This window comes from Pelodiscus sinensis, chromosome 15 (assembly GCF_052426305.1).
Source record: "Pelodiscus sinensis isolate ZL-2025 chromosome 15, ASM5242630v1, whole genome shotgun sequence".
NCBI lineage: Eukaryota > Metazoa > Chordata > Testudines > Trionychidae > Pelodiscus > Pelodiscus sinensis.
The window spans coordinates 6,597,421-6,621,203 of record NC_143066.1 but is presented as its reverse complement, the minus strand read 5'-3'; the positions used below and the strand labels follow the sequence as shown (position 1 = coordinate 6,621,203).

Here is a 23,783-nt window from a genome sequence, read left to right as displayed (position 1 = left end):
TGAGGTTAACCGACTATTCAATTAACCGTTACTTAATATTCCTAGTACCATGGGGAATGAAACCATGAATTCACACTACTGTGGGTCTTCTGGGTAATGCTGATTAGTAATTTGGTTCTTGAACCACAGAGGTCTGAGTATCATTTGGTTCTAAGTAATCAGTGCCTCCCTTTTATGTCTCATGTAAAAGAAGGGGTCCCCATCAGCAAAATGCCTCATAACACCTTGCTGGGGCATTGAGTTAGAATTGTGTCATAGAGCATAGTGACAGAACCACTGGCTGCTTTCTTAGGGAAACTTATTAATGCAATGTCCACTTGGCCTGGGGCTGCTAACTTGTGAATGAATTTTGACATCCAGACTTTAAAGAATCTGCAAAAGTAATAAAAGGGTTGCTGTTTTGTTCAGTTCTTTATGTAAAGGTGTGCTGGCAAAAAAAACTTAAAAGTATATTAGAAATTCAGGTATTGTCTACTTTAAAGACTATGTGGATGACTGAAGAACTAGTAGGAAAATGACATTGTAGGCACCAAGGAAATGGAACTTGTGTGAAGAAGTGTTTATTCTGTTTATAATCGTGGTGGTTTGTTTATTTGTTAATGCCTACCTAACTCAAATGCTTGACAGTTTTGGAGGAAAAAATCAGTAAGGAAGAGTAACAATCCCATTCCTTCAGTTAAGCATTGCCATAGTTACCACTGGTGTTCTTGGCTCCTCCAAAGAATCCTCAGCAAAAACAGGAAATTCAATACTTATAAAGTCATAAATGTTAAAAATAGAAGAGACCATTATGATCACTAGTCTCATCTTCTGTGTCACGCAGGCCAGATAATTTCACCCTGCACATTCCTCATCAAGCCCAATAAATAACTAGAGCAGAGAGATAGTATTTCAGTAATGATCTCACCTGTGTCAAATACAGAGGTATTACAACCCAATCTCTTGTCATCTGCGACATTTAAATAATTGGATTTTATATTGTCTTCCAGATGATTGCAAATATATTGAACATCTTTATCAATGAGAACTGATTCTTGTGGCTCCCCACCAGAAGCCCAGCATCTTGAGGATGAGTCTCTTTTAGCACTGACATTTTGAAATCTGACAAGTTTCTAATCCATTGAATATGTGCTATGTGGATTTCTGAATGATACCGCTTTACTCAGCATGTCATGAGATACAGAATCTTGCAGAAGTCAAAACATTTTGCTTCTTGTTGGGAATTAATTCTACCATCCTTTAATTCTGTATTAGTTGGGTCTTGTATTAGCCATTCCATTATTTTACCCAGGATCACTGTCAGTCTGTTTGGCCTATAATTATCCCAATGATCCCAACTTTTCCTTCCAGTCCCCTGGAATTTCCCAAGTATTATGAGATTTATTAACTACTAGCAGACTTACATGGCATTGCCCAAGTCTTTCAGGGCAGGGCCTTCAGGATGTGGGTGTGTGCTGGGCCAGGAGTGTGTTCTCTCCCCCCAGCCCACCCGGGGCCTGTTCTCTCACTCTCGCCTCCTTGATGCTGCAGCCAAGGGCTGGGAAGGGGGAAAGGGTTTGGAGCGGGGGGGGCTACTTACTCAGTGTGGTCTGTACTGGCAGGCAAGATGGCATAGCCTCAGCCCTGCTGCCCCTGGGGAACAGTCTTTAATATAGCTCTTTAATATCGCTGCCTGTAGAGGCTACTCTCCTTTTGCGAGCTTCGGAACAGCAGCCCCTCCCTTTGCATGTTATGGAAAGCTGTCCTTTGCCCGGGCTTCTGTTGTCTTGCCACAACCAAACCCTGACCTTGCTTTAAGTTAGGAGAGGAGGAAGCTGCATACCGAATTTGAAGGCCCTAGCTTTTACCATTTAGGAGGCGTTCTTGAACAAACAGGCTTGCAGACAGGCACACAGACAAACTCTAATCTCTCTCTCTGTGTATATATTGAGTAATATCAGTGCTCCAGATATGTTCTTGGCCTACTCTTTTAAAATAGATAGGTGCCAATGAATGTTCCCTGTAAGCTGAGCGCTTGGGTGGCCACACGAGAGATTCATGTGCTGCCCAGGTGATTAGCAGAGCACCAATATGCAGCAGCATGTGTTTCTACTGATGGTGCATGTCTGTACATGGCTTACTGCACACAACAAAATTTTCCAAACATTGGAAAAATTAGAGGGAATACTGGTACCAATTATTCTGACCTGCCATTCTAAAAATATCTTTTGTTGAGTCTGATTAATGCCCTTCTTAGTTACTGTTGGCACAGAAAGGATTTCACTATCATGTGATACCAATATACCATCCAGCTTCTTTCCAAATTAAGAAATGTTGATGAACACACTTGTCAAGTCTGCATCAATTACCATCATGCATTGTGGATCCATAGATTGTTAGGATTTCTTTTGTTCCTAATACTTTTATTAAAAATATTTTTGATTGGTCTTAACATTATTGGTGATAGATGGTGTGAAATAAATATGGGAGACCATATATTAAATGTTCAGGATAGAAATAAATCCTCATTCCCAGAGCACCGTCCAGCCCATGCATTGAGTATGGCTGTCTAGTGAGGAAAATAGTGTGTGACTATGTAAATAAAGAACATAGAATGCATATGTACAACAGGGGCACATTAAGATTGCAAAGATACTTGCATTCTGCCATTTCCTAATGTTTGAATTGACTTTTAAATCGAAATAACCTTCATGAAATGGTTATTTCTGAATATAATAACATAAATAGATTAGCCAGGGATTCAGTTATTTAGATAGGATATTGAAAGCCATACAGTCTCTGGGGTAGACAATGTAACTATACAGCTAATGCCTGGAGAAGCAACTGCTGCAGAGAAATGCAGTTTACGTGAGCTCTCCTAGAAATAGTACATGCTCTGTCTATGGGGAGAGAAAGGAAGAAGCCTGGTCCAAGGTCTATCAGAAACATTCTGCAAATTTGTTTTGGAAAATAGAGGCTTCTCGCAAGGAGAGACTAGTGGAAACTAAGCCACCCTGCTATAGAAGAGACTATCTTTTGATGGAATGTCAGCAGTGCCTCACACACAGTGAAACTTTCTATGTGCCCACATGGGTCAGAATCCCAGGATGTTTAGCTGGCTGACATTTGCTGTCAGTATTAATCTTAACTCCTGTTTGTTTTTCACATTTAATATATAATTTTGGCATTTCAGGTTTATGCTATGTTGTTGAATGTTGAAAAGAGCCTGAAATGGCTTCAGCAGAAAAAAAGTGTAGATTCTGAAGCTGTAAATTTTCATAATTTCTCTTCTTTCCTTTTAAACTTCCCATGTTCTTCACAGCACGATAAATGATTTATTCCAAAACAATTAAGATATCTAGTCAGATGTTACATCACATGTGGCAGCCAGATGGATGAGATTGGGAATGTACTTGGAGTTCTTTCTTACAGAAAACAAATATCCCTCGCAGTCACTAAGGGTGGGTGTAACCTTCATTCATTTTGCCAGACTTTTACATATTGTTAGGAATAAACCCACAATCAAGGTCTTTATTTACAAAAAAAGTTTAAATAGTTCACTTAGGGCACAGCTACACAGCAGAGCAAAAGTGGAATTAAGCTATGTAACTTGAGCTATGTCAATTTACGTAGCTCAAGTCAAAATAGCTTAATTTGGCTTCTGGTGCTTTCCGCACAACAGGAAGTTGAAAGAAGAGCACTCTTCCTTCGACTTCCCTTACTCCTCATAAAATGAGTGAGAAGCCCATTATTTCAAAATTATTTCAAAATAATGGAGTTGCTGTGTAGACACGCTCTTTGTTATTTCGGAATAACATCAGTTATTCCAAAATAATGCTGCTGTGTAGATATACCCTTACTGATTACAGTTAACTAGCCCGTTTCCACTCCCTACTTGGGAGCTGGGGTTAAGTTAATCTCTGAGGATAGGAGAGAGCAGACAGTATCCCAATTGCTATGCTGGAATTCTGTACAAGGTTGGGATGTCACAGGGTGTGGTGAGGGCTGGGTGCTACACTTCACCAAAATTCTGGGCTATGACTCATCTGAGAGGAAGGACATGATAGCTGACAGGCCTGGCATCTAATTGTGGAGAGCCACACAAAAAGGATAGATCTGCCTTACTTTCCTATTTCTGCAGCACTCAAGTGCCCCTTTGCTTGAATGATTCATCTGTCTGTTTCACCTTCTTATGGTGGAGCAGAGATTGGTTGAGACAGGGGAGGAAGATGAGGAGAATTTATCTTTATCTGATGCAACGTTCCAGCTTAGCAATTGTCACTCTGTTCTGTCCTGTCCAGATGTCATTACAGTTCAATTCAGCCAGCCAGCCTCCTGCTACATCCAGCTTTCTGTGTGCCTACTAGCTAGAATTGTTGCTTTAAATTTTCTGTACCTCCTGGCTGCTATAGCATTGGCAAAAGTACTAATGGAAACTAGGGCTGTAAAATCCTGTTTAATTGGATTAACCAATTAAAGCCAGGGCCACAGATGTTGCCAGACCAGAAAGTTCCAGATTTGTGAGGTTGAACCTGTACTTCAAAGGTGCTCTCCGTCATTAATGACACGAACAGCATTTCGGGACAGTCCAAGTACCTTCAAAAGCCTGTTTCTATTGAGTGTGTCTGTGGATCCCCACTCAGGCCGGCAGCAGAGGGGCCAGCGGCTGGGGATCCCCAGCAGGGCAACCCCCTCTGCTGCTGGCCTGGTCAGGGATCCCCAGGGCCAGAGTCTTCCTTGACTGATCTATACTCTGTGTATGTTCAGAGCCTTTCTGCTCACTTTGCTCTCTGAACTGTTTGTTTCTCTTTGGTGCTGAGAGTCCTGCTGAACCAGTACAGGAGAGGCCAATTTTGCATTGCCTGTCTTAGCTGCCTATAAGTGTGTAACCTAGTTGTAGACTATATCTAGTTTGTCCTGTAAATTAGTACTTTTATATTTGTTTGAACAGAAGAGTCTATGTAAAAGCTCACCATCATGGAAATTAGTTCCTGTAAATACATGGAAAGAGTTTACTTTGTTTTTTTTTAAATGACAGTTTTCCAGAATGATGCCAAGAAAAAGAAGGCAGTTAATTCCATTACATGCTGTCCAGAGTAAACCTGACTTCTCTCCAGCTGACACCTCTGGGAGCCTGACAGTTGTTCTTGATGGGAATTCCTCTCCAATAAGCAGCAAATACTTCTGTGAAGAGAAGAGGACATCTTCTCGGCTAGGAACAGACTTTTTCAACCAACCCTGCATCAGCCTGGCTAAGTCATTTCTAGGACAGGTAATTGACACCAGGAGTCATGTCCATGCCAACAGGCTTATTTTGTGGTACAGCACACACCAACCAACAACATCAATTGTTGGACCATAATTGCATCCTTTCGCTAGGTTTTAATTCCAAAGCTGTCTGATGTTCCAGGAAATTTGGGTTCACACCTGCTCTTTGTGAACTCATTGAGACTTTTGGGAATAGAGTCGGCCCCATTTTGGTTGCATAAACAGAATCAGTTTCTTATCAGATCAATTTTCTGTTGCATTTTGCATTAAGCTTATTCTGAAACTTATTATTTTTAATCTGGTTTATTCACTGAAATGGAATTTGTGACTGGTCCAGGACTATTCTTCTTGTAACGGGTATTCATATAGGTTGGCTTTATATTTTTTTTTGCTAGGTAGCATAATGGACAGTCACTGGCCTGGGACTCAGTCCTGGGTTATATTTCTAGCTCTGGCCTGCTGTGTCATCTTGGGCTGGAAATAGCACTATGTAAGGGTTAAGGATTATTATTATTCTATAATATGTAAGAATAGTTACTTCTCTCTGGAAACCCACTCTAAACTCTATGCCTTCTTTCCTGCTGCCTTGTATGCTAAGAACAGCCTCTCACTTAATATAATCAAGCTCTATCCTCTTAAGAGGCAAATATTGCCTCTTTCTTTGCAGACGTGAAGGGTCTTGACTGCAGCTAAATCAGCATGGGTTGATCCTACTAAAAAGACAAGGTACATGATTTTACCCTTCCTTGTGTACCACTTAATTGTGTCCATTGGGGGTCCCTTTACATTAGTACACAGTGTGTTTTGCCGTGCAGGCCATGGGTGTCACAGGAGAGGGGCTGTGGGATATTTAACTATGCACATCCATTAGATATTCTCCACCTGTAGGCAGTGGGGGGAGCACATGAGCACAGAGACTGTGATCGCATCTGCATAGTATTTTCATGGCCTTCCCCTGAGGGACAAGAAATCCCTGTCACATGGCTCAATTAAATTAGTTGTATTCTTTAGCTAGGAATTAGCCCTTAAATTTCTAAAACTCCACACACACATCTTAAAGCATTCCAAAGGTCTCAGCTTGTGTGTGCTCTGTATTGCGCCTGCTGTTCCTCTTGAATTTTTTTTAAAGTCATAGAAACATTTCTGTCAATCTTAGATTTGGTAAACATTTTGAAGTTTGTCTTACCAAATCTAAACTTTAGGCCATACTTTGCCTGACAGTAATTCTTTAAAGTGCATTTGGACATACTAGTATGTCCTGTCAATAGGACACACAAATCTAAACAGAACAGAATACACCCAGGGATATTTTTCATATACACCATAGGTTGAATCTCCCTGGTCCAGAATTCTCAGAACCTGACCGGTCCTGAATGATGGATTTTGCCAGACCATTGGAGGTCAATTCCAGTACCTCTGCTGATGGAATCCAGGCTCCACACCCCCATTTGGCTCCTCTGCTGGCCAATCTGGCTCCTGTCCTGGCCACTGGCCTGGCTGCTGGGCTTCCTGCTCGTGCCCTCAGCTGGGCTGCGATGCTGGCTCTGACTCCCCCCCGGGTGGGCTCTGCTACTAGGTCTGGACCTGGCCATCAGGCTCCCCTCTGCTGGCTCTCTGCCTCGGGGCTGACTCTGCTGCCAGCCCCAGTGCTAGGCTCCAGGCTCCTCTTCTCATGGTTCTCTGGTCCTACAAAGCCCTGGTCCACAGAGGGTCAACCTGCAGTGAATGAGGAAATTTCAGGAGGCTAGTTAAGGGCATTTGCTTATTTTTCCACCAGGAGAATCTCTTGTCTTGATTCCAGTTCAGTGAATTGTTTTTGGTGTCATGGAGGACAAAATGCAGACTGTGTTTAACAATCACCGGTGGAAAAGGGATGTGTGTCTTGAGTGACTTTCTTTGTGCACATTTGGGGTTGCTGAGCAATCAAGGAAATGACTGTGTGAATCTTAAAACCACAACTCAATTCTCAGCATTTAATTTGTTTAAAAGAGAAAGTCAGCCATGTGTGCCTCATGCGTCTGGAGGTTTTAAAGCTGTCCCTATTCTGTATGACTGTGTTCACAGATCATGACTTCAGATTGGCCAAACAATTCTGAAGCCTTCCTGTGCATATTTCATGATTGAAAAATGGTAATCTCACTAATTGATAACGTGGGAGTTGTTAAAAACAGATTCCAAAATGCAATAGTTGTGATGTTTGATGCAGATTTCTGGCAAATCTATTCTTGGATCAGGCCAACAATTGCTTTAAAAATTCAGCAGAAACATCTGGCAGGAATTAAGCTTTCTGCTTCATGAGAATCATTCCAAAATAACTTGTTTTTAAATATGGGAGTGCAGAATGTAGTATAATTAAACAGAGTTTGTGTCCAAACGAGGCTACACTGAAGTATTTCATAAACACACTAAATAAAACAAGATGTCTGGAAACAACATTAGCTCAAAGCACAAAAAACAGTGTGTGTATAGATTTTGCTTATGTTCTTCTGTCATTTTACAATTATTTTCACCATTCTCTACTTCTTCACCTACATTGTGTTATTTCCTAAGTGCCAGCAGCAGGGAGCCTATTTCAATAGTGAAGTTTTGTCAGGTTGTTGCCCAGCATCTCCTTGCTGTATGTTGTGTACTGTGGAAACTGTACAAATATCATTCATACCCTGATTGATTGTGTCCAGCTGGGGACCAGGCCTTGGTACTAGTCTTGGTAAGACTGTGTCTAATGAGGAAGTTATTTAATCATATTTGTTGTCATATTTTCCTCTGAATTCAATAGTTCACATGTAACGATGTGCTGAAGTTGTGAGTTAGTCAGTGTCAGTGACTTGACAGGTGGCACTCTTTGCTTCAGCCAATAAACATGTTGGATGGAACAAAAACAAGTGGGCAGCCTGGAAAGAATGACCTTATTTTATGACTATTTATTTACGATAAATGTGTACTGCATGATACAGTCACATTGAGAAAAATGGAACATTTGTTCCCTCCAGCATTTTGATAGGTAAATGACCAAGTGACTCGATCCTTGGACTAAAGTGTGATGCAGAATGAGAACTGGAAGAGCTCACCTTGGTTTTTAGAGCGAATACAAAGCACCCATTATGTCATGACTCTGTATTTCTTACTTCTCATGCTTTTTCCAGTGACCCAGGCTGTGTCTACACTACAGGGAGTATTTTGGCATAGTTATATTGGTGTAGTTGTGCCAGAAAAGCCTTGTAATGTAAGTTTAGCCCACCCCAATGGAGGGGATTTTTCAGTGCTTGTAGGAACACCAGCTCCCAAAATAAAGTTAACTTCTGTCAGTATAGCTGCACCTACATTGAGGCATAGCTTTGTCGGTCAGGGAGGTGTGTTTTCTTCAGACCCCTAATGTAGCTATGTTGACCTAATGAAAAGGTTCCTTACTTAGGGACTCTCTAACACACTTTTGACCTGTCTTTCAGATTTTAGTTCATAAACTTCCAGATGGCAGAGAACTCCGGGGAAGGATTGTGGAAACAGAGGCGTATCTGGGTGGGGAAGATGAAGCTTCCCATTCAAAGGGAGGGAAGCAAACTGCAAGAAATGCAGCCATGTTCATGAAGCCTGGAACCCTGTATGTGTACCAGATCTATGGGATTTATTTCTGCATGAATGTTTCCAGCCAGGGTAAGTGAGGACTTAACAGTTACAATGATTATGGCATAAGGTGCTTCCATAGTGCGGATATTCATTCTTGCCCTGACTCAGCTAGTTCTGAGCTTCATATAGACGCTTAGTTTGCAAAGCCAGTTTCTATTGCCACCTTTGACTTGATGCTTCTGTCCATGCCGTAAAGTTAAAAACAACCCTGGAAGACAAGGCCTCTTTAAAGTTAGTGTTGCCATCAGCAACTAGTTATTACACAGATTGTGCACAATGCCTGTCTCTTATTACACTGTATGGATAGGATCTAGCACAATGGGGACCCAATCTCAGTTGAGGCCTCTAGGCAGCACTGCTATAAATACAACAACATTTGAGTCTCTAAGATAGAAGTGTGTTTGCCGAACTTTTACTTGGATGAATTTAGAAAACTCTTAGTGTAAATATCCTGAGATGCTACTTCATATTTGCAACCTTAGTGCTAGACAACACTGAAGGTGATTTTTGGTAAATCTGTTTACACACTATGAGGCTACAATGTAGCGTGTAGGTTCCTTGCAGTTACTGCTGAAAATATAAAAAAGCAGAATATAATGAAGGCATGGCAGTGATTATAATAAAGGCAAGCTATCCCTATGGGCTATAACAAGATCTCATGTCTGGTGAAATGATGGGAAATTTGTGCCCAAATCATGAGGAGTTTCTGCTGTAGGGAAAAGACTGAAATGTCTGAGTCCGTGCCTTGATTTTTCTTAAAAGAAAACTCCATTATTTTTTTTTAAAAACTTCAAACTTGTTTCATTGTTTTAAAGATAATTAAACTCTTGGTCTTATAAACAATGTATGTATACCCAACAAAATTAATCAGCCATCTGAAAGCTGCTCATTTAGGAAGAATCACTGCAGAGTGACTGAAATTAAGGCCTTACACTGTGGTGATATTAGGAAGCTCGGAGCTCAAACTGCAGTTGGTGTGAAGGACTTCAAATTATATTGACGCTTATCTGAAAATATCCTCCAAGGCTCCCACTGTCTTATTTGTTGATGTGTAGAAAGATTTTCCTTCAGTCCTACTTTCTCACTTCCTGCCAGAATGGTAATTTGCTTGAAATAAAGTTATGGGTTACTAAAGACATCCTAAAATTGTAATAGGCAATTCTTAGAGGAACTGTTTATTTTCTTTTGAAACTTTCAGATGATATTTTTAAATGTTTTTACTTCTGTGCAAAGGAGCTTTAAAAAAATTGCTTGGCATTTTCCAAAGTAGGAAGCAAATGTTCATAGTACAAGTGACCATGAATCTCCAAATGTCAGTCTTTGGAGCCCAGCCAGACAGAAAGACAGTGTCAGATTAAAACCATAGGGAAGAACTAGTGTATCTCCCATGACTGTTCCAGGAGGAATCTTGTGTTTCTGAATGGAGGAGTTTTGGATTGAGTAGGACCAGCACATGTGAATTTCATTAAGATGTCTCTGTCGAGTCTGTCCAGATAATAAAAGGCAGAGCTCTTCCTCAGCCAGAAGGGGATTTATACAACTTGCGATATTGTAAATCATCTTCTGTTTAAAAAAAACAACAATCTTTGGTGCTTAAATTGATTCTCTGAAATGGAAAAAAAAAAGGGGGGGGGGGGCGGGGGTTCTGTCCGCAGCTTTTCCTCCATACCTGTATTCAGGCTCATTAGAAGGGCTGATCTCTGTGTGTGTGGTCTGTTTTTAAATATTCACTGACTTGTTTTTGTTTTAAGATTAAAAACTTGTCCTTGTCAGTAGCCTTATGGGGGATTTGCAAAAACAAATTTTCCCCTTGTGAGCTGCTCTTCCATTGGAGCTGAGAGCATCAGGAGATGGGTGTGCGAAGCATCTGATAGTTACCTGTCAGGGCATGTAAAGAACAGGTAATAGTCTGTAGATACAGGTTGCCTTACCTATGTAGCAGCTTCCATGAACCTATCTACATGTAGGAACTCTGTCCCCGTGAAACTGCGCACACATCAGTGTGCTGCAGCAGACATCTAGCATGAGTGCAGAAGCTGCTGTGAATCTATCTTGGCATGCCTAGAATCGTGAGTCACTGTTAACCCCCATCAGTGTGAGAAACTTGCTTGTGCAAATATGGTGTCAGCTTTCTGACACCCTCAGTCTGTTAGCCACCCAAAAAAATTCCTCAGGGCTCTGCTAGCCCCTGCTTTGCCTTGCATGTTAACACTGGGTATACCCCAGTCCCTGAGCTGCTCTGAGTGTTCCCTGGTAGTGCCCAGCCTGTCACTGGATGCTCTTAGTAATTACCAGAGTTGCTATTCCCAACGGTATATACACACACGGCTTCATTGCAACAGCTCAGGATCAGGTTTTGTATGACACCATAGCCCAGAGATGAATTTATAGTGAAGCAGTTGTAAGTTTATCATCAAAGATCAAGATTTAAGAGTAATCAAGAAAAGAGAATGAAAACAAATGGTTACATGGTCCTTAGAACCCTGTTTACCTTTGACAGGCTAAAATCCTTGTCTAAAGCATTGTCTCATCTGAGCTTTCTACCTAGTGTCCCCAACCTACGTGACTGGGATCCACCATTTATGAATGTAAAAGGCACTGTCCTTTTTGCTCTGTTGGTGAGGGGACAACCAAAATATTTGTCTTGTCTCCTAGTTATAGGCCAGTAAAGGTTTGAAATGCTGTCTGTCTGTTCTTCAGCATGCTGCCCCTCAAGGTGATTTCTCAGCTGCATGTTGAATTGGAATGCAACTTAGCTCCTATGTGTTTGGCTTGCCATACGTAGTTTACATCAGAGGCAGGGATAGGTGAATGAATATAGCTTTGCAGAAAACCTGTTTGCTAACTTTGCCTTTTTACATAATTTAAAACATTTTAATAAGTACGCATAACTACTTATACCCCATCTGTACGTAGAGCTTTCATCACTTACAGTCAGTGTGTCACCAGCTTTCATTTGATATCTTACAGGTCAATATTTATGGATTAATAGTAAAGATATTAACATGCATTTTGGGGGTAAACGTGTAACTGCTGAAATTTTCAGCAGTTACACATTTATATGGGGGGGAAGGAGGAGGAAGGCAGCTCTATTGGAGCCAGTGTGTGCGGGGAGCTGTCTGCCCCCTTCTGTGCTACTGCTTTACTAGACCCACTAAATCAAATGCTAGAAGATAGATTTCTGGCATGGCAAGTGGAGATGTGGCTCAGGTTGTTTTCAGGAGCCCTTTTGTGTCAGGAGTGAAGAACAACAGATGATGTCACCTCTTCCCTTATATAGCTTTAACATGTTGCAGGAACCCTTTGTCCCAAACTCAGTTTGTGGAGAAACACTCTGACATTCCAAGATGGAGTTCAGAATCATGTGGCCTGGTCACATGTCCTTGTGTACTTTGTTGAGTCATAGCAGCCATTATTTACAGACTGTGTGGGACATTCACAAGAAGATTAAGGTCTTCTAGAGTCCATTATCTTTGTTGATGGTCTGTCAGCGCTGTTTGACTCCTTCATTGTTGTGCTAGAAAGTCTAGTTATGCATATCTCAAAGAATAAGCATGACTGAAATACAGATGGTCAATATTCGTAACTTGAAATACAAAAATGATACATACAAAGAGGATGCACAAGATCTGTCTCTCTAGTTGCATACTGTGGACTCTAGGACAAACTGAAATTTGCACCTTGCCAGAAAGTATTTTCATCTTAGTCTCCTCTTCTTTTTTGTCTGACCAGAGACATTGTGACATTGAAAAAGAAACTACCTAGAAAAAAGGGAAAAGTTCCTTTCTTCATTCCATATGCTGAAACTTTCAGCTATTGGTACTGATGGAACCAGCTGGAACCAACTTTCCCTATGGAGCATTCAAGGTTTCCCCCAAAAGTTCCCCCCCTACGTAGGTGGTGACTCCAGAGAGGGATGCAAGAATATCAGGAATCTGTCTTCCACCTACAAATGACTGTTCGAGGTAGGGATGTTAAATATCATTTAATTGAATAGTTGATTAACCTCATGAATTCCTATTGGTTAGTCAACCATTCTGTAGTCCCCAGGGGATGAAGCTGGCAGATATTGCACTCTGGTCTCACTCCCAAGGAGCCCTCTGCCACTCCACACTACTGTCTCTGTATCAGAGGAAGCAGTGCAGGGTGCTAGGCGGGAGCTGGTCCGCAAGGGGAGTTGGTTTAAAAAACAGCTTCTCTTGCAGACTGGCTGCCTGTCGCCTGGCTTGTGCTGCTGCCTCTGATATAGAAGCAGCAGTGCAGAGTGGTAATAGCCCCTGTCTAGAGAGTATCTGAGCTCCTGGACTTGGTGTGAGACAGCTGAGCTGGGCTGCCTACCCATCTGGCTCCTAATAAACTTTAAATGCAGAGCTGCAGCAAGGGTAGGTCCCAGACCCGTCACAAGCCAGGACTGAGACAGTCTGCTGGCCAGCCTGCTAAAAAAATTGACTGGTGGGGTCAGGGCAGGGAAATGCATGTAGTCTGTAGCTTATAGGTTAATGTTTTTGCTTATTGGTTAATCAGTTAGTCGGCTACACTATTACATCCCTAATTCAAGGGATTGAAGGTTCCCCTCAACCATTTGACCCTTCAAATTGGCCCTAATAGGATGGTTGGGCTCCATATGGCAGACATCCGAGTTCCATCTATCAGTCCCATCTAACCTCGCCAATGCAACACCTGTTAGCACCATAAAAGTATGAGGGAGAAAATACTGAAGGTACTGTAGACAGAGATGGGTGTTTCTTCGTTCTCAGCAGATGGGGCAATTGCCCCATCTTTGCTTCTGTATAGGGGCAAATGTCCTTTAGATTCCACTAGAAGAGGTGCCTTGTACCCCACGCTGAGAAGTGCCATTTTGCACCAGCCAAAAGAGCAGAGTTCTTCACACACTGAGCACAAACTCCCTGGTAGAACAAGCAAGGTCTAGACTACAGCATCCCAAGGCAGACAAGGGCTCTAAACAACTTACCTTCCTTCCTAGGAGGGCATTTTCTTCTTCAGGTCCATATTAACTACCAAGCCTTTTTAGCAAAATATGAGTTCAACAATTATTTGAAGAGCTTGGACTTCAAGGACAAAAGCCTTAAAGGGACAGGGCCCAATTCCAGGCCATGATTGATTAAAGCAAATTGGTGGCTAAAACATTCCATCAAGCAGCAATGGATGCAGCTGACACTGCATGGAATGGGGGTAGCCACGGTCATAATCAAGAGGTGTGAGTCTTCGCTGCACACTTTGGGGTTCCCCAGGAAGGTTCAGAGACTTCTGACTTAATCTGATTTATTTAACAAGAAAACTGACTAGTCTCTATGCTCATTGAAAGAGTCTAGAACAGTTCTCTGCTGCCTGCATTTACATCCTAGCCCTGAACAGCAAATACCATAAACAAGCATACAAGTCAAGATTGCTCCTTCTACTATTCTGCCCTCATGCTCACTCAGCACACACAACAAATATCAGAGGGTGCAGAGGCCTAGATCCACAGCTCCTTCTATCAGAACTGCAACTACTCAACCCCATCCACCATCTAGAGTTATTTTTGATGAGATGAGCAAGCACTGCCTATGCCTATTGGTGTAATGCACTATTGTCCCCCCATCTTTGGTAACTACCTCACAATCTTCAGACGCAACTGGAGGGCAGTTACAACAGACAAGTAGTACTAGAAATCATCCACTGTAGACACCCTTTGCTCCTCTTCACAAGAAGATTCTCCAGCAGGAGACAGATTCCTTCTCTACCGAGGGGCCACAGCACTAGGGGAAGCTTTTTTCCCTATGCTTCCTAGTCCCCACAAAAAACAGAAGCTGGAAACTTTGGCATTTAAACATTTTTATTTGCAAACCCAGATTCTGAATGGTTACTATGGTCCGGGAGTGAACTGAGAGCACTCATGGCTGATTGTCTTACGCTTTTTATAGGGAGGTTTCTTTTCACCTGAAATTCATGCTAAACATAACTTCTGTCTTGCACATAAATTAGTCTGTTAACTTGCCTGTATTTATCCAACACGTCCTGCTTTCAGTGAGGAGAGGAGACTTCACTATCTGGATGTCAAATGAGCTCTGACATTCTACCTGCAAAAGACAAAATGGATAGAAAATCAATGGAGTTAATTGTTGCTATAGTGGAGTGGTTGCAATGACCAGGTCTCTGCTGTGCTCTGAGATTCTCTATGTAGATCTCCAGCTGCATCGTTTTGTGTTACCAGTTAGTGCATATTCTTCCCCTGGCTAAAGTGAAAGCCCATTCCTGTAGAGCACAAGCCACTTCAACAGCATTTCTCTGAGATATTATGAACACAGGCACCAACTTTCTTCTGTCTGGATGGGTGCTCAACCCCATAGCCCTTCCCCCATTCTGCTCTTCCCCCCACGGAATCACATCCCTGCTTCTTCACATCTCCACCCCATCCTCACCTTTTCTGGGACTGTAGCACCCCTAGTCTTGGTGCCTATAATAGAGAATGTCTGGAGAGTGGCTACCTGAAGCTCCATCCCTACATTCATGAAAACATTTGTTTCAATTCCAGCCTTCTCTGCAGATGCAGCTGCTGGGACTGCAGTACTATAAGCATCTAAACCAGCTGCATCCTCACCACCTCCACCACTGCTTATGAATTGTCCACATGTGGAACACCTACCAGGATTGGCACTCCAAGAGGAAATGGAGGTTGCTGATCTGTAACTAGAAGCTCTTTTGAGATGTATGGTCCCTATGTATGTTCCGCTACTTGCTGTCCATCCCTTCTGATTTTGAATTCTTCTGATTTGTGGTAAGAGAGGAACTGGAGAGCCTGCACTGCTCCTTATGCCCTTGGTTCATTGCACAATGAGAACAGTGGACACTACTTATTAGAAATCTCTAATCTCAGGTATATGGTCTGTATGGTTACTCAACTATGGAATACAACTAGAGACCACACATCCCAATGAATCTCCAGTTACAGGAACCTCCATTTTGGATTGGCATGTGCATCTACGCCAGTAGGGGCTTGCACGAGGTGTTACTACATCAATGTGCTAAGCTGGTTGCTGATTTGCTTATGTAGATAGGACCTGAATTTCAGCAAGGATCCAGTCTCTCTCACATTCTGGCCTTTCCTCCTTCAGCCAGCCATAGCATGGCAGAGGAAATCCCCTTTTACTTACCTGCTAAGGTCTTACTTGCCTCCTAAGACACAGGGAACATGTACAGGCAATCCCCGAGTTACGCGGATCCGCACTTACGAACGGGGCTTTCTCGCCCCGGAGCTTGCAGGCAGCGGGACCGCCCAGAGCGCAGCAGTCCAGTCACCTCGACCTCCGGGGCGAGAAAAGCTGCTCCGGGTGCCCCTGGTCTGCTGGGGACCATCTCCAGAGCAAAGCCTCAGAGGCGCGGCACCCCGCCGCCGCTGCGGCTTTGCTCCCGGTGCCTCTGGTCTGCTGGGGACCGTCTCCAGCAGACCAGGGACACCTGGAGCAAAGCCGGGGAGGAGGAGGGGTCCCACGCCTCCTGAGGCTTTGCTAGAGCAAAGCCTCAGAGGTGCGGCACCCCGCCGCTGCTGCGGCTTTGCTCCCGGTGCCTCTGGTCTGCTGGGGACCGTCTCCCCGTGTCCCTGGTCTGCTGGGGGGGAGGGCGCAGCTAGTGTGCCCTCCCCCCCCAGCAGACCAGGCTTTTGTTGTGGACCCTGGAGTAGAGCAGCTGGGGTGCTGCCGGGTTGGTCCTGCAGGGACCTACCTGGCAGCCCAGCTGTTCTGTCCCAGGCTCGAGATTCAGCCGCTGTTGAAACTGATCAGTGGCTGATTCCAGGAAGCTGGGGGCAGAGCAATTCTGCCTCCAGCTTCCTGTAGTCAGCCTCTGGTCAGTTTCAGCAGCAGCGGCTGAATCTGGAGCCAGTTCCGACTTACATACAAATTCAACTTAAGAACAAACCTATAGTCCCTATCTTGTACGTAACCCGGGGACTGCCTGTATTGGATTTCTTGGCTAGATGCCAGGACTTGGTACTGTTTTTCCTGTGACCTTCACTGTGGCCATGCGCTAAAGAAAAAGCAGCGGGTCAATAATTCATCACTGAGCAGTAGATGAAGTATGATCTTTCTACACTGCCAACTCCTACCGCGTGGGAGAATCATGCTACAACTTGATAATGTTTCAGTTGCTGACTCCTAGGTTGGTCTTGCCTGGGAAGATGGAACCAAACTATATTTGACATGATCCCCATATGAGGTAGATCTGGCTCTGCAAGCAGGCTCTAAATCAGCTGTGCAGAAAGCTGAATTCACATGAGTTCACAGTTTGGCACTCCAGACGCCAAGTCCCATTAAAGCAGGTTCGTGAGATGAGCCCGTTACAGAGCACATTTCCAGGGAATTCAGCCCTTTACTTCTTCAAAGGCAAGCAGGGCTTATAGAAGCTGATATCTGAATGCATACAGCAGAGGTCCCCAACCTGTGGGGATGTCCCCCTAGGAGGGCACATAGGACATGGGTGAGACCCCCAGCAAGTGGAAGGCATTGCCACCAAGCCCCTTCCTCCAGCTCTGCTGTGTTCCCAGCTTCTAGCCCTGTGCCCAGCCTTGGTGCAGCTCTGTGCTTGGCTGCTGGCACAGCTGCTGCTTTGCACCCAGCCCTATCCCCAGCCTCAACTGCTGGCCATGGCTCCATTCCTGGCCTCACTTCCAGCCACGGCCTCACTTCCAGCCACAGCATCACCTCCAGCTGTGGCCCCAGCTACAGACCCAGCCTTGGCCTCTTTACCCCATCCAAGCTCCCCTCACCCCCGAGCCACAGCTCTATTCCTGGCCCCAAGGAGCTCTTCAAAATGTTGGGGACCACTGGCATGGAATGACTAGGGGACTGTAGCAATAGAGCATGACATTGGATGATACTAATAATTCCCATAATAGCAAGAACTCTTGTTATGCTTTGAATTCTAGTAGCAACCAGAGTGCCGTGACCAGCAGGACCCCACTGTGCTGGGCACAGAGATTCTCCCCGCTCCAGAGACACATGAGACAGATAAAGTGTGACTGGGAAACAGGTGCAGAGAGGAGATGGAACTTGCCCAGGTTGCACAGTAGATTAGTGGCCGAGTTGGGAATAGAACAGTGAGCTAGCCTGCTTTATGCTGAAGTGAGTCTTTTTGAAAGAACAGCTGTTCAGTCCAACTCCCCATTTCATCTTTGTGATTTCTGGAGGTGGTGTCTCTGTGACTATCCTAACGCATCTTCTGATGTCACATCCTCATGCAGGGTGCGTATGTGTGCCTTGATTAGAGTCCTTTGGGTGGTCAGCCGTAGCATCTTAACAGTTTCCAGCAAAGTTGTTAGGCATTTTGGTTTAGCTAATTTTCATACAAAAAGATTGCCCTGAAGTCTGCACTTGCCCACCAGGGCTCAAGGTTTTCCCATCCCTGAACAATTCAGAACTGTAAGCTCTTGATATTGACACAGTAGGCAATTTTTGAATTGACCAATTCAGGGATGTCTATGTAGACAGCAAATCAGACTTCTGCTTCCATGTAAAACTACATATAAGTATAGTCTCTGGAGACAGAGAGAGAGCTGAAATAATACAAATGAAACTAAGATCATTCAGGGCTGTCACAATCAGCTCTAGTGGGATTGCAGCATTGCTAAGAGAGTTCTAAAAACGTCAGGAACCTTAAATCCACTCAGCTGTTTCAACATCATGTCTTTGTTAGTGTTATGCCAAAGCTCGTTTGGGAGCCAAGCAGCTGCTAAGAGGCATGACTAGGAAAGCAGGCAGTAGGTCAGTGGAAGACCAGAATAAACAATATAGTTACATTATTTCTTTGGTGAGCTTTGTGCGGCTTTTTCATGATCATGTTCAATGTTTGTCTTGTGTTCCCAGAGAGGATTGACAACCCAATCTGCAAAATATGATCTGTGGAATAATTGCAGTGTTTGTTTTAAAATATTAAATGAAACAATACCAACTCAGCAAATTACATAACATGATTCCTGGGATCTAAAGTAAAACACATTTTTCCTTTGGCAAAAACCAGCTGTGAAATGTCACATCAGACATGGTCTTTTTACTGACCACTTCAATGCTGTTTGTAGAGAAATCTCACCTCTGGTATGCAAGAGTCTCAGTGGGCTATTTTCCCTCCACTGTCCATAGCTGAATTATTTCTGATGCATCATGTCTCCTGTTAAGTTTGTACATCTTCAAAACTATGCACTTAGAAAGGAAGCATTAGGGGGATCACAGCTGGGAGCACTAGATGAGGAGCCCAGCAGCTGGCCTCACAGCCTGAGCAGGACACTAAGGGCATGTCTACACAGCAGAGCAATAGTTGAATTGAGCTACACAACTTGAGCTATGTCAGTTGCATAGCTTAAGTCGAAATAGCGTAATTCAGCTTTTGGTGGTGTACACAGCAGGAAGTCGAAGAAAGAGCACTCTTCCTTTGACTTCTCTTACTCCTCGTGAAATGAGGGTTACAGGAGTAGGAATAAGAAGTCCTCCAGCTCACCATTAAGTCAAAATAACAGCTGACAGTGTAGACACACTCTTTGCTATTTCAGACTAATGTCAATTATTCCAAAATAAAGCTGCTGTGTAGACATACCCTCAGGGAGTGAGCTTCCTTCCTGTTAGTCCCTTGTGCAGTGGAAAAAGGGCTGGAATATTTTCAACCAAAGTGATTTGTGACTGGGACCATCCCATACGTATTTACAGAGCTGGGTTTGGATGGATGTGCGAATCAGGTGGGGTGAGAAGGGAAGGGGGATTTCAGGAGATGAGTGACATTGTACTACATGGCTTTTTCTCTGGATCCATTCACCTGAAGAAGTGGGTTGTGCCTATGAAAGCTCATGATACTATCTGTTTTTTTTGTTAGTCTCTACGGTGCTATGGAACCATTTGTTGTTTTTTTAGTTACAGACTAACCTGGCTACCCTTCTGAGACTTTGTCCCTTAAGTAGTCTGGTCACTGAGTTATCATAAATCACTAGCTATCTGTCACCATCCTTCCCCTGTGCTCAACAGTCTTGCTTATGGTTCTCTGTTGATTTCTGCAGCTGCCACTAACTAGCACTTAACATATTTAATGCAGAAATCTGACTTAAACACTGTCCTTTGATCATGATATTGATCCTGCTTGGTTTCAAGTGAGCCACCCACATGACTGCAATTTTTTTTCTTTTACCTGTTTTTAAGGCATAGTTTGTTAGTTCTTTGTTTCAGGCATCAGTTGTCTGGACCAAATCTTCCTCACTATCAGCCAGCAACACAATATCACCTGTGGATATTATCAACTCCTTACCAGCTTCCATTTGGATGTGCTTACCTATAAAATCCATCACAATTATGAATAGTAGAGAACTAAGTGAGATCCCTGGTGGAGCCCAACCTTCACCTGAAAATTCTCTGCTACACTGAAAGATGGCTGCATTTTTGTCATGGAACTGTCACACCAGCCCATCACCATTTAGAGAGGGCTCTCCAGTACTCCATAGAGTACCATAGATCCCTGTAATATCCTAGGTACTTTGTTTTCTCCAAATTAAGGAAAACCCACCCATGCTCAGCATTTCCCTTTAACTACTTTTCAGTCCACTGCATAGAGGTAAACATACCATTTGTCCTCCCGCTTCCTATTCTAAAACCAAACCATTCCCTTCTTCAAATGGACTCTGCTATTCAGTGAATGTGACTAACACTCTCATGCAATGGGACAGAAGATTAATTCCTTGGTACTTTGCACAGTTGTGCAGGTCACCTTTTTGTTTATATATCAGCACCAGTATGGATTGTCTCTGTTTTCTTGGGGTTTTCTTCTCTTTCCAAAATGCATGCAGGATTCTCAAACACTGAAGACATGAGAGAAGAACCTGTCTTCGTCATACGGAATGGGAGCAACTGGGGGAAAAGAGGCAAGTTTTCTGCCTGCAGTTTCCAAGATGGAGAGTGCTCAAACCAGTTTGTGGTGTTGGAATTACAGTGCAGAATCACAGTGCAGATTTTCTCATCGCTGCATGTACTTGTTCCAAAACTAAGTATAACAGAGTGTATCTATTGGAGTGTTTTTCAGCAGTGTCTGTGGCACTGGAGGATTTTGTGGGTCAATTTTTGAATTAGGAGAGGAATGACCCTGCTTGGATTTTCCTTCCCCTTTTGGTTCCTCTGCTCTTTCTGGCAAGGATTTACACCTTCTGCTCCTCTTGGAGATTTTTAATATTTCAGGCCTCTATAACCAACTGCAGTGAACTCAAGACTCTTAAAGAGTTGGGGCTTTCCTACCTACACTGTGCAGAGAGGATGGCTGTCATAGTTTCTTCAGAAAACTCCTCTGGAATCTCTCAGCCAACTCTGTGGTTACTGCTGATGAGAATGCAGTATCTCCATTTGAAATGAAACAATCACAAAGCAAGCCCACTTGCGCTGTATGGGAGTTTTTGAAAGTTGAAGTCTCTGACTTAATCAAGACTCTGTAAGGGAAGTGAAACAGAGAGCAAACTTTTCAGTGCAACTTATTGACCTCATGAAATGATCATACAGTGATTTTGTTGTGTCTGACATGGCGTGACTCACTACCATTGGAATGACCTAATCTCTAACTGCAGAGAGTCATGGGAAGCTGAACTGATAGGGAAGTGGGGCAGGGAGCTGGGCAATACAGAAACAAATTTTTTCTCTAACTGGAAACACAATATGGAACTTGCTTGCAAAGAAACGTAAGGTGCAGTTAAGACTTGCAGCATACCAGTCCTGCCTGTTCTATTCCCATTCTCCTGTGCACAGAAGCCAGGAGGGAAACAGCCAGTCAAGTTGCTGCTTCACACACAACCTGAACTCATCTGCCTTAGGGATGTCACCATTTCACAGCCTCTCAGGCCTGATCTGCCCTTGAACACTGCACTTACGCTATACTGTGTGTATTTTGGTTATTCTCTAAGATGCCACAGGACTGCTCATTGTTTTTAAAGTTACAGACTAACACAGCTGCCCCTCTGAGACAACTATTTCTTTTTGGGGTGATTTATTTAACCAAATAGTGAGAATGGGGTGAAGCTTTGTTGGGCAAGGTGCTGCGGCGATCCTTTGTTACCTGTTTCCTCAAAGCCCCATCCGTATAGGACACACAGAGGTGGGGAAAACTCTAACACACAGCATGAAAATAGGGAAAAAGCAGTGAGGTGACAGTACTGCTGAAGAGGATGTGGGGGGACAAATTGGATATGACCCAGCAATTTGATGCAGTTGCAAATAAGGCTAATACCAGCATGGAACATATGAGCAAGAAGGAATACCACGTGTAAGACATGGGAGGTAATAGTCCCACTCTATTCAGCAGTGCTGTGAGGCCTCCTCTGCTGGAGTACTGTGTCCAAATCTGGGCGCCGCACTTTAGGAAGGATGTGAACAAACTGGAGAGTCTGAAGAAGAGCCACTAATGCGGAAAAGTTAAAAAAAACTGGTCATGTTTAGTTATGGGGGGGAGCTGATAAGTCTTCAAATATGTTAAATGCTGTCCACCTAGGAAGGAAAAGAAGTAATTGTCTTTATCGGCAGTAAGGGAGATTCAAGTTAGATAGGAGGAAAACCTTTCTAGTTCTAAGGACTATTAAGCACAATGGGTTGCCAAGTGGAGGCTGAGGAATCCCCGTCCTTAGAGGTTTTGAAGAACAGATTGGATGAACACCTGTCAGAGATGGTCTAGGTCCACTGGGTCTTGATTCAGCACAGAAGGATCTCTTGAGAATCCTTCCCTCTATTTCTATGGTTCTGTGAAAATTAGGTATCCTTGTAGAAGTCACTGTAATGGTTTTTAATGTCAGGACTACTGCTGGTGCAGTTCTGTTGGCCAGGGATCACCTCCCCAGCCAACAAAGCTGTGCCTGCAAATCCCTGGTGTGGACAATTATACCAGCAAAATGGCTCTTTTACTGGTCTAGCTTGTTTTGCTCGGGCAGTTGGGATGAGGCTGTACTGAGCTGCACTTGCAGAAGCACTGCATGTTGGAGCATTTTGCTGGTGTAGTTTACCATTATGCCTATAATATTTTATAGCAGTACAGTTGAACCAACAAAGTTCTCTTCCAGCACTTAGTTGCAGTAACTTCAGAAATGGACGAAGACAGGAGAGCATTGAACACAATCGCTTTCTGAATGATCCAGGAAGGTCCCAAGTTTCCAATGGGATCTGATTTGTTTTTTCCTGGTCTAACAGAATTATATAAAATTTGTGTGGAGAGTTATGGAGCTTAAATGCCTTCAGTGGAAGTGTCTCATCCCTTTCCTCTGAGGTACAGTAGTCACTCAAATGGCGGTTGTGCATTCATCCCCATAACTCATGAGTTTGCACAGTACCTCCAGCTTGCTGGTGTTTTGATGGTCTCAGTGTTCTCTGTGCACTCAGAAGCAGCATGCTGGTGATGGCTGCTCGGGCTAGTGAGAGGCTGGAGACAAGCTTTGTAAGCGTGTGAGTGGCAGCCTTGGATTCTTTGATGCTTTGCCAGTTTGTCCCTTGGAACAAGAATCACAATATAGGATGCTGGAACTGCCAAAGGCTTTGTTCGGATGAGTTCAAATTTCATTGCTTTTGTATATCTTGATTATATCTTTAGATTCATAAAACATAATGAGCCATCAGGGATTTGCAGATTCTCTGTCACTCTGATGAGAGAATAAAAGCCACTGTAGACTTAACCAACCTAACTTTGCTCCATATGGAGCTTTACCAGTTTTATGGTTTGCACATTGCTGGGCTGGATTCCAGCAACTGATGGAGCCCCCAGGAACCAGTTAGTGTTTGTAATGATACAGAGGGGACACAACTGCTGCTGGGGAAATTGTAGGCAGGGAGTGGGAGGAAGTTTATTGAAAAATCTGACAGATGTCTGTTGACATACATGAGTCTACAATATACCCTGGCAACAGCAAAATAATCCTA

The 23,783-nt window shown here is 43.5% G+C and overlaps 2 protein-coding genes across 13 annotated transcripts in view; one reads left to right on the top strand and one right to left on the bottom strand.

Annotated features, from left to right (window-relative positions):
- The window catches only part of MPG (N-methylpurine DNA glycosylase), a 31,874-nt gene that overhangs the window by 2,009 nt on the left and 6,082 nt on the right, over window positions 1–23,783 (top strand). For 2 of the 4 annotated variants that reach the window (XM_089782241.1, XM_089782242.1), the window contains exons 2-4: window positions 3,302–3,440; window positions 5,018–5,251; window positions 8,694–8,898. In XM_089782241.1, the coding sequence (XP_089638367.1) occupies window positions 3,375–3,440; window positions 5,018–5,251; window positions 8,694–8,898 (505 nt within the window). In that variant the 5' untranslated portion in view covers window positions 3,302–3,374. The remainder of the gene's footprint in view (window positions 1–3,301; window positions 3,441–5,017; window positions 5,252–8,693; window positions 8,899–23,783) is intronic. The other 2 variants (XM_075899194.2, XM_014574298.4) reach the window with 1 other exon arrangement.
- Window positions 14,690–23,783, bottom strand: part of NPRL3 (NPR3 like, GATOR1 complex subunit) — a 96,349-nt gene continuing 87,255 nt past the window's right edge. For 8 of the 9 annotated variants that reach the window (XM_089782236.1, XM_089782235.1, XM_089782233.1 and 5 more), the window contains 2 exons: window positions 21,132–21,319; window positions 14,690–14,951 (listed from right to left, as the gene is read on the bottom strand). In XM_089782236.1, the coding sequence (XP_089638362.1) occupies window positions 21,157–21,319 (163 nt within the window). In that variant the 3' untranslated portion in view covers window positions 14,690–14,951; window positions 21,132–21,156. The remainder of the gene's footprint in view (window positions 14,952–21,131; window positions 21,320–23,783) is intronic. The other variant, XM_075899191.2, reaches the window with a different exon arrangement.